This window comes from Microcaecilia unicolor, chromosome 2, assembly GCF_901765095.1.
Source record: "Microcaecilia unicolor chromosome 2, aMicUni1.1, whole genome shotgun sequence".
Lineage (NCBI taxonomy): Eukaryota > Metazoa > Chordata > Amphibia > Gymnophiona > Siphonopidae > Microcaecilia > Microcaecilia unicolor.
The window spans coordinates 594896771-594907515 of record NC_044032.1 but is presented as its reverse complement, the minus strand read 5'-3'; the positions used below and the strand labels follow the sequence as shown (position 1 = coordinate 594907515).

Below are 10745 nucleotides of genomic sequence, written 5' to 3'. Positions count from 1 at the left end.
TTTTGTAGCTTTTCTTTGCACTGCTTCCAGTCTTTTTACATCTTTAGCAAGATACGGCCTCTAAAACTGAACACAATACTCCAAATGGGGCCTCACTAACAACTTCTGCTTTCTTCTGCTGGTTATACCCCTCTCTATGTAGCCTAGCATCCGTCTGGCCACAGCCATTGCCTTGTCACATTGTTTCTTCACCTTCATGGTTCAGAAAGTTCACTAATATCTTTTGTTTTGTTTAAGTTTTCCAGGAGTTCCAAAATATCTCTGGCCAAGACATAATCGATGCCTTGAATGAATGCTATGATGGATACTTTCTAGATCTACTGGTTGCAATAGGTAAATGTCTACATATCCTTATGACCGGGTTGGGAAGCACCATCCTCAGACACACTCAGCCAGACTGATTATTTCAGGATATGCACAATGATTATGCATGAGATAGCTTTGCATGCACAACCTCTATTGCTGCAGACTAATTCTTACAAACCCAATGGAGAGGGAAGGAGGCAACTAGCCCAGCATGCACAGAGAACAACGCAAGCCAATAGAAAAAGTCCCAAGTTCTTGGTGTGGGAGAGGGGGAGACCATGTATGGGGAGAGAGGAGGAAGTGGCTGGATATCTGGGTACTGTATCTCTCTATGTACATGAGCTTTGGGCTTTGCCAGTTTTTATTATCCATTTGTCAGCGTGTAAAATGTGAAATGTATTCCCAGTCCAGGCATGTCTGGAACAAGGACTCACACATTTCAAAGCTGCCATACATTTCTTTCATGTGACCTACTTCCCCTTTTCAATTCAGCACATTGCTGTGTGAGCAGGGCTTGCTTGCTCATATTGATAGGAAGGGTCAACATTTGTTTAAACAAAAACCTTTTTTAGAGTTCTACTAAAAAGCAGTGTAAAATGTATGGCTCTGGGGTTTCTCTCTATCTTTAAAAAACTGAAACCACACAGATGAGGTTTAGCCAACTAAAAACCAAAGTCAGCATATCAGCAGATTCTGGTTGGGGTTTAGGGCTATGATTTACAAATATAATTTTCCTTCTTATATTCGATGCTATTGAACCTGCCAGGAACGGCTTCTGGCTGGTTAAATAGCACTTAACCAGCTATCCGTGAATATTGAGCAGGGGATAGTCAGCTATCTCTTGCTGAATATTTGTTGTCAGTGCATATCCCCAGATTCTATATAGCATGTCTAGAGATCTGTGCCAAAATCAGCACGGATTCTACAACAATGTGCGTAACTTAATTGGCTTAACAAATTAATCAGCATTGATAACTGCTCTTAACAGCATTAATTAGCATTAATTAGAATTTACGCACACAACTCGCTAAGGGGCCCTTTCACTAAGCCATGTGGAGGGGCATAATCGAACGGGGACAACCATCTCTAGGGGTGTCCATCTCTAAGGACGTTCCGGCGAAGGGGCGGGGAAACCCATATTATCAAAACAAGATGAATGTCCATCTTTCGTTTCGATAATACAGTCGGGGACGCCCAAATCTCAACACTTAGGTCGACCTTAGAGATGGTCGACCTAAATGTTGAGATGGTCGACCTCGGTTTTTGGCCATAATGGAAAATGAGGACACATCTCAAAAATGACCAAATCCAAGCCCTTTGGTCATGGGAGGAGCCAGCATTCGTAGTGCACTGGTCCTCCTCACATGCCAGGACACCAACCGGGCACCCTAGGGAGCACTGCAGTGGACTTCACAAATTGCTCCCAGGTGCATAGCTCCCTTACCTTGGGTACTGAGCCCCCCAAACCCTCCCTAAAACCCATTCCCTACAACTGTACACCACTACTATAGCCCTTAGGGATGAAGGGGGGCACCTACATGTGGGTACAGTGGGTTTCGGGTGGGTTTTGGAGGGCTCACATTTACCACCAGAAGTGTAACAGGTGGGGCGGGGGTGGCCCTGGGTCCGCCTGCCTGAAGTGCAGTGCACCCACTAAAAACTGCTCCAGGGACCTGCATACTGCTGTCAGGGAGCTGGGTATGACATTTGAGGCTGGCATAGAAACTGGAAAAAAATGTTTTTAAAATTTTTATTTTAGGGTGGGAGGGGGTTGGTGACCACTAGGGGAGTAAGGGGAGGTCATCCCCGATTCCCTCCAGTGGTCATCTGGTCAGCTTGGGCACCTTTTCGAGGCTTGGTTGTGAAAAAAAATGGACCAAGTAATGTAGACCAAATGCTCGTGAGGGACGCCCTTCTTTTTTCCATTATCAGCCGAGGATGCACATCTCCTAACCACGCCTCCGTCCCGCCTTCAGTACACTGTCGACATGCCTCTGTGAACTTTGGTCGTCCCCGTGAGGGAAAGCAGTTGAGGATGCAAAAAATCAGCTTTCGATTATGCCGATTTGGGCGACCTCAGGAGAAGGACGCCCATCTCCTGATTTGTGTCGGAAGATGGGCATCCTTCGCTTTCGAAAATAAGCAAGATAGGCACCTATGCACACCTAAAGCACGTCAATTTTTAATTACCGCCCTGCTACTGCATGGCCCAGGTGGTAATTTCATTTTTTACGTGTGTCCACTATGTATGCCAGAAAATAATTTTTAGTTTCTGGTGTGCAGCACTAACCGGGTGATAAAAGGCATTCTGCGCGCATAGACCATTACCGCCCGGTTAATGCGTGAGACTTTACCACTAAGTCAATGAGTGGTGTTAAGGTCTCAGACCCAAAATGGACGCGTGTCAATTTTCATTTTGCCGCATATCCATTTTTGACCAAAATTTTTTAAAAAGCATTTTACATGTGCGCTGAAAAATGGATCTGCGCGTGTCGAAAACACACACTTACACTAACACAGATCATTTTTCAGCACACCTTAGTAAAAGTGCACCAAACTTCTAACACACGCAGGCAAAAAAGGGTTATGGTCGGGGATATGGTCATTTTTTGGGCCTTCCAAAATTTACACATGTATAGAATATGGCCCAGTGTGTAAATCTATGCTTCAGGATTCACACCATGTTTTCACTGGTGTAAATGGATGCATGTAGTTTTAGGTACTGAGATATCAACTAAGCATATTCTATAATCAGCACCCAAATCTAGGCGCCAATTATAGAATACCCTTAGTCAGCACTGATTTCAGTGCCAATTTTTTTAGGCACCATGTATAGAATCTCCTCCATAGGGCCAAAAATAAACCAGATTCAATGTCAGTCACCAGAAATGGCCTGGCATTGGATATCTGGGCTCACCACCGACCACGGGACTTGGCCGGGCTGCCTCCTGCGGTCTGATTATCAGCCCCAGTGTATCTAATCCTACCCCTAGGTAATTTTCATAAGTATTTTTAGGGGTAAAACAGTTCGTATAAAATTGTCTGTCTTATATGTGAGTAAATTATGTGTGCACAACTTGGGGTGGGGTTTGGGAGGGGTTTATAGTTACATACTCACTTGAGAAAATTCAGCCATTTGTGCATAAATGAACCCTGAAGGTGTGTGCATGCCAAACAGCTATGAAGTAAATGCATAGTTTCTCTGAAGGTGAAATGTATGCAGGTTTTCATTGGTAAAATTAGAGAGAACCACTAGCATGCTTTTTACAAGTGTGTGCAAAAGGAGGAAATTCTATAAAGTGGGTGCCAACATTTATGTGGCAGATATGCATGTAAACGACTAGAGTACCAGCATATGCAGGTGTATGTGTGCACAAATGCATGTAAATCTCAAAACTCCAGTCATATCATATTCTATAAATATGCAAATATGTTACATAGTGCATATTTTACAGGTGGGTTTACACATAGGCGGAGTCTAGGCAGAGCATGGACGGGACTCACATTTATTCACGGCATTTAGGGATGAGAATTTACACCAGCCCTATGACTAATTTACATTATATGTCACTGTAGGCTCCCCATTTCAGCACTGGAGGCAACTATTCCTAAGTGCCCCTTTATAGGGTTGCCCTCTACATGCCCAAGGTATATGACTAGAAATATATCTCTCACAATGTTCCCTGTAATGTGTGTGGGAGCTCTTTTTATCTACATAGTATATTGTGGTTTTATTCACAAAGGGTGGGCAGATCCCCAGAAGTCCCATAGAACTTGCCCACTACTCACAACTGAAACTGCAATATTGCTGCGCCACCCTCTATGGTAGGAACATGGGTGGAGGACTCCCATCCTCCATAATACAAATAAATAATGATTCCAAAAATGTAAGTGTAGACAATTCCACAAATACAATGTTAAATTTACTCTCTCTCTCTCTCTCTCTCTCTGTTCTAATATGTTTATGTCTTTATAGTTCTCTGTGTTCGAGACAAACCATCCTATTTTGCATACAGGCTTCACAATGCGATCCATGTGAGTAATTTTTCATGTTCTCCTAGCTGTTGTTATTCATTCTGTGCATTACTCATTCACAGTTTTCTTCCCTATACACAGAAGGGAAATAGCTCTAGGTGAATCAAGGCCCTCTTTGCATGTTATCCATGATCTGTAGCTTAATCTGGCATCAATAGCTATTAAAACTGGGTCTATGAAAATTCCTTAGATAGCCATAGAAAATTCCAGGACTCCCTGCTTAATATGACTGGTTGTGACATTTAATTGATTTGCTTCATTTATTTTCATTTTTTAAATATCTGATGTGACTTATTCATGCTAATAAAGAAAAAAAAGATTCAATGAATCACTACATTATGTGGACATTAACTCCATCTAGTGGCTAAAAGCACTTTCAAGTATTTGCTCTTTTTTTTTTTCTTATATAACTACTGCCCTCTGTGCATCACTCATCTGAATTCCGTTTTGCTCTTTTATTTTGTTAACTTCTCTGATATGGCAAATGAAGTGATGTATAACAAATACCCTAAAATACATACAATTAATATATAAAATAAAATGTGAGCTGAGAGTCAGGTTCAAATCCCTCAGATATCCCTTGTAATCTTGAACAAGTCAATCAACCCTCCATTGCCTCGGGTACAATCTTGGATTATCAGCCCTCCAGGAACAGAAACATACATACAGTTCTTGAATATAACTCACTTTGAACTACAAAGAAAGGCATATATTATTTTTTTTAATCCGTTTCTTTTCACCCTACCTGAGCCAGGGCATGTGATTTCCAGCATTTTTACCTTGTTAAAAAGAACAATGTAATACACTGTGGACAGGGCCAGATTTACATATAAACTAGACAAGCTCCAACCTAGGGCTTCACATTTCAAAGGTCCTCATTATTATTATGTATTACTTTAATAATACTTAATACAAATATTTGTATGCAATGTAACATTTTATGCCTACTCTTTCACAAGCGTGGAAAACTATTAAACCTAAAATTTACTTCTTACTTAATTAAAGGGGGCCTTAAATGTTAAAGCTTAGGGACCACAACACTCATAAATCCAGCCCTGTTTGTGGATAATAATATTCTGTTAATGTTGCTTAGAAGTTATAAAGGTTTGAAACAGCCCACATAGCCTTAATTGCTTGTTCACTTAGACACACCTCCTTCAGGAAACTTTTCACAAATTATTTCAGAAAGCATTTAGGGGCCCTTTTACTAAGCCATGTAGGCGCCTACGAGTGCCCAACGTGCGCCAATTTAGAACTATTGCCCGGCTACCATGTGGCCTGGGCAGTAATTTCATTTTTTACGTGCGTACACTACGTATACTGGAAAATATATTTTATTTTCCGGCGTGCGGCACTAACCGGGCGGTAATCAGCTTTGTACGCATGCTGATGATTATCGCCCGGTTAACATGTGAGACCTTATCGCTAAGTGAATGGATGGTGGTAAGGTCTCAGGCAGAAAATGGACGTGTGCCAATTTTCATTGTGCCGCACGTCCATTTTCAGCCAAAAAAAAGGTATTTTTTGTTGATGCACTGAAAAATGGACCTGCGTGCATCCAATACACGTATCTACACCAGCGCAGGCCACTTTTCAGCGCACCTTAGTAAAAGGACCCCTTAGGGAGTAATTCTATAAAGTGGGAGCCAAATATGCATATAAATGACTAGAATACTGGCATCTGCGCATCTACCTATGCACATATGTGAGCAAATGCCAATAATCTGGCCATGCTCTATTGTATAACTACGTGTATATCTTCAATAGCACATAAAGGCCCTTTTACAGAGCGGCAGTAAGCCCAACGCGGGTTTAATGCACGCTAATCTGGAACTACTGCCGGCCGATCCCGGGCGCCAGCAGTAGTTCCAGCCCCGGCATGCACCATTTCCCATGCTACGGAAAATAACTAGATATTTTCCAGTGCAGTGCTAACCCGGCGGTAATTGGACAGCGCTGCACCCTACCCGGTTTCCACCAGTTTAGCGTGGGAGCCCCTAACGCTACCTCAATGGGTGCAGGAAGGTAGCCTGGAACACAGGTTTGCATGCCAGAACAGTTCCAGCTGAGCAGGATATTATCAGTGGAGTTGGAGTAGCAGATATTACTATAGCCATGAGAGTCTTGCAGTTGATACTGGCACAGACCTTGTGCAGGGAAAAACAGAGAGGATAGCAAATCTATAAATTAGTTTTGCTGAAAGATCTAGATATGGCACTGGCATGAGTCAAACATATCTTAGTGTATACATTTCCATCAGGTGCAGTTTCCTAAAAAGTGCATAATAAAAATTCAGATGTACGCTTTACCGAGCCATCTAATTTAAAATAGTTTCTAGATGGTGAGTCATGATTTTCACAACACAATTCATCTTAATTTGGTATGAGCCAGACTCATCTTCGGAAAACCAAAATATGAAAGTGCAAAACCCTTACGAGAGAAGCTACACTGGCTCCCACTCAAGGAATGCATTACTTTTAAAGTATGCACATTAGTCCACAAAATCATTCACGGTGAAGCCCCAGCCTACATGTCTGATTTAATAGACTTACCACCCAGAAACGCTAAAAGATCATCCCGAACTTTCCTCAACCTCCACTTCCCTAATTGCAAGGGCTTGAAATACAAGGCGCTGCACGCGTCAACCTTTTCCTACATGAGCACGCAGTTCTGGAATTCACTGCCGCGCAACCTGAAAACGATCTACGAGCAAACCACCTTCCACAAACTACTGAAGACCCATCTTTTTGAGAAAATTTATGGAAAAAACCAAAACACATAAAGCCCACACTCACTGTTCAATAATGCATCATTACAGCCACTCTGAATTCTCATCCCCCCTAATCTCACCTTCTCATCCCCCGTAATCTCACCACACTCATACCTTTACTCACAGAAAATGTATACCAAATGCTTTCCTGTCATTATATATTGCCCCTTTTAGTTTCCCGTTGTTTCCTTCCAATGTATTGCCCCTTTTAGTTTCCCGTTGTTTCCTTTCCAATGTTTCAATGATCTTTTCCATTGTTATATTCCTTAATGATACTTGACTTTGTCTTGCATAACTCCTCACAATGTAATCCATAACTGAGTTGTAACAAACTGTATTTCCATCTTTCATAATGTATTGTAAGCCACACTGAACCCTTAAAAAGGTGGGAAAATGTGGGATACAAATGCAATAAATAAATAAATAAATAAATTAATTAATTAAATATAACTTGCATCCAGCTTTTTATCGGTCAGAATGAGGACGTCCCAGGCAATCATACTCTTCATTCTCCACAATTTTCTTAGGGTTATGTTCTCAATGATTTTCCAATACAGTGAATACAGTGATGTTGTGATGTTTACAAAGCTTCCAGTGAATGAGACATGCCACCTTAATTCAGTAACATATTGACATAGCAAATAACGGCAGATGAAGAACTTTATGGACCATCTAGTTTTCCCAACAAGAAAACCATAATTGTACCTGATTCTCCTTGCAGGTTACACTCCCTATGCCTTGTTTTAAATTTGAATGTCATTTAGGTTTTACCTTGATTCCACCCTCTTTCTATATAGGGATCTTCTGTGTTTATCCCCCCCCCCCCCCCCCCCCTTTTCAGAATTCTGTCACTGTTTTGGTTCACCAGGACAATATTCCATGCATCTACCACTCTCTCCATGAAAATAAAATCTCCATGAAAAAAAATTCCCGATGTTACTCCTAAGTCTATCACCCTGCAACCTCAATTCGTGTCCTTTGATTCTATTACTTCCCATCTTTAAAAATGATCTGTTTGTATATTAATGCCTTTCAAGTATTTAAACTTCTGAATCATATCTCCCCATCCCTCCTTTCCCTTTCCGTTCAAATCTTTGTACATATTTTGACACCTTCTTCTGATCCACTTCAAATCTTGTTATGTCTTTAGTCAATATTCCTAAAGATCACATAGCATATATTAATGTCACACCTTTATTAAATATAATATAAAAACATATCATATGTATTACTGACTAACAACTGAGCTCCTCAACATTAATATCACAGAGTTCCTCCTTATTGCAAATACACCACTGCATAACCGATGTTCTGCATATGATTTAAAAAAATGTACTTATCTGCAAACTCAAACTTTCAGCAAACCTCCAAAAGAGTCATAACCCAAACAATTATAGGTTTGCAAATCAACAAATGGTCTTACTCCTATGTTAGGTATGTGGCCATGTTTGCTGATATTTGTCTAATACAACCAAATGAAATAACACAGTGATCTTGCAAAATATCCCAAAATGGTAATCACCAACCAGGCTTTCTCCAAAGATAAAAATTGACAGTTCAGTTGAAAACCACTGAAAATCTTGAACTTGAAAGGGGAAGGTGCAGAGAACGGAAGGAGAGAATGGTCACAATTTTAAAAAGTAGCATCCAGCCTCAGCAGCTATGCTCTGGGATGAATGGAAGACCTGGGTAAAAAGCCAGGCCTTTAATCCAGCTTTAAAGTCTAAGATCTTAATTATAGCTAATCATCATAACTTTTCCTTCTAACTATACTTCAAATGTAGTGCTACCTTGCTGTTAACCATGATAATTACACATGAAATAAACACAGGTGATGCATCACCAATTAAACAGCCTTATAGAAGAGTTCTGCCTCATATCTATGAACAGTTAAGGGAGCGTGTATATAATCTCATAAGTCGAGGTATATTAAGAAGGAGTAATAGTCCATGAGCATCTCTAGCAGTAGTCATAAAGAAGAAGGATCGAAGTTTACAATTCTGTGCTGATTATAGAAAACTAGTTTTAAAAAGGCCCATTTCTGACACAAATGAAACGGGTGCTAGCAAGGTTTTCCTCGGAGTGTGTATGTTTGAGAGAGTGTGTGTGAGAGTGACTGTGTGAGAGAGAGAGAGTGAATGTGTGAGTGTGTGTGTGTGACAGAGAGACAATGAGACTGGGTGCGTGTGTGTCTGTGAGAGAGAGAGTGTGTGTGTGAGAATGAGAGTGTGTGCCAGGGGCCCCCCTCTCCCGCCCGCCCTCCCTCTCTCCCAGGTCCAGGGTCCCCCTCCCTCCCTCTGACTTTCAGGGTCGTCCCCTCCCTCCCTCCCTCCAACTTTCAGGGTCCCTTCCTCCGAGTTTCAGGGTCCCCCCTCCCTCCGAGTTTCAGGGTCCCTCCCTCCCTCCTTCCGAGTTTCAGGGTCCCTCCCTCCGAGATTCAGGGTCTGAAGTAAGGCACCGACTTGACCATCCACTCGTAGATCTGGGTCAGGCGCTTGTCCGGGGAGCTCTCGATGGCTTGGCTGATCAGCTCCGCATACGACTGGTTGCCCCAAGTGTTCCGGCGATATCCGCCTTTCTCGTGCACAGGGGCCAGGGCTCGGCCCTCCACCTCCGGCCGAGATCCTCCCACCTCCTCCGCCGCCAGCTCCTGCCCATCCATCCCACGCCCCTTCGCCTCCGGCCACTGCAGAGGCCAAGTACAGGAGCGGGGCTGACTCTGTGGCTCAAAATCCGGGTCAACATCCACTGCGACCTCTGCCATCTGCGCACTTGGATTCTCTGCGCACTCCCGCTCTCCTGGTAAGGGCCTCGCTCGGTCCCGCCATCTCGCTCGCACCTCCCTCCCTCCGAGTTTCAGGGTCCTTCCCTCCCTCCCAGTTCCAGGATCATCGTCCCTCCCTTCCTCCTTCCCTCCCTTCCAGTTCCAGGCCCCTCAACACTTCTCTTTCAAGCTCTGCCTCCGCCCCTGTGCCCTGCCCCTTTTGCCCCTCCTCCTCCGGCTCTGGCATTCTACGTGACGTCAGCCTGTGTTACGGAGCCTAGCAGACCAACTCCAAAGAAGTCACAAACACAGGCAGCCAGACCCATAGAATGTTGGAGGTGAGAATTATTATATAGGATTGAAAGCCATTATAATTAAAATGCCTATCCACTACCTCATATAGACGAGTCACTGGTTGCCTTGGGTAACTCCAAGTGGTTTTCTTTGTTGGATCTTAAATCTCATTATTTCTAGATGGGAAGGTCACTGAAGGATGAATAAAAGACAGCAGTCACTACACCATTCAGCTTATTTGTATGAACAAGGATGCATTCGGCCTATGTAATGCTCCAGCTAGTTCTCAGCATTTAAGGAAGTCTTTATTGGATGGGTATGTTTTTGAGATCTTACTTCTATATCTTGATGACATCCTGATTTATGCAGCATCTTTTGAACAGTATCTGGAACATCTGAATAAGTTATTCCAGAGACTAGGAGACTATAATTGACTCAAGTTAAAGTCTGCAAAGCTCAGATTCTTCTGTCAGGAGTTGAAATTTCTTGGTTACATGGTTTCTGAGAAAGCAGCATCCACATATCCAGAGAAAATAAAAGTATTATAAACATAGAAAGTGCCTTCTACTAAAACAG

The 10745-nt window shown here is 42.5% G+C and overlaps 1 protein-coding gene across 1 annotated transcript in view; it reads left to right on the top strand.

Annotated features, from left to right (window-relative positions):
- ANXA10 (annexin A10) overlaps window positions 1–10745 on the top strand; it is a 156877-nt gene that overhangs the window by 127118 nt on the left and 19014 nt on the right. Inside the window, exons 9-10 of the mRNA XM_030191576.1 lie at window positions 238–333; window positions 4283–4341. Coding sequence (XP_030047436.1) covers window positions 238–333; window positions 4283–4341 — 155 coding nt within the window. The remainder of the gene's footprint in view (window positions 1–237; window positions 334–4282; window positions 4342–10745) is intronic.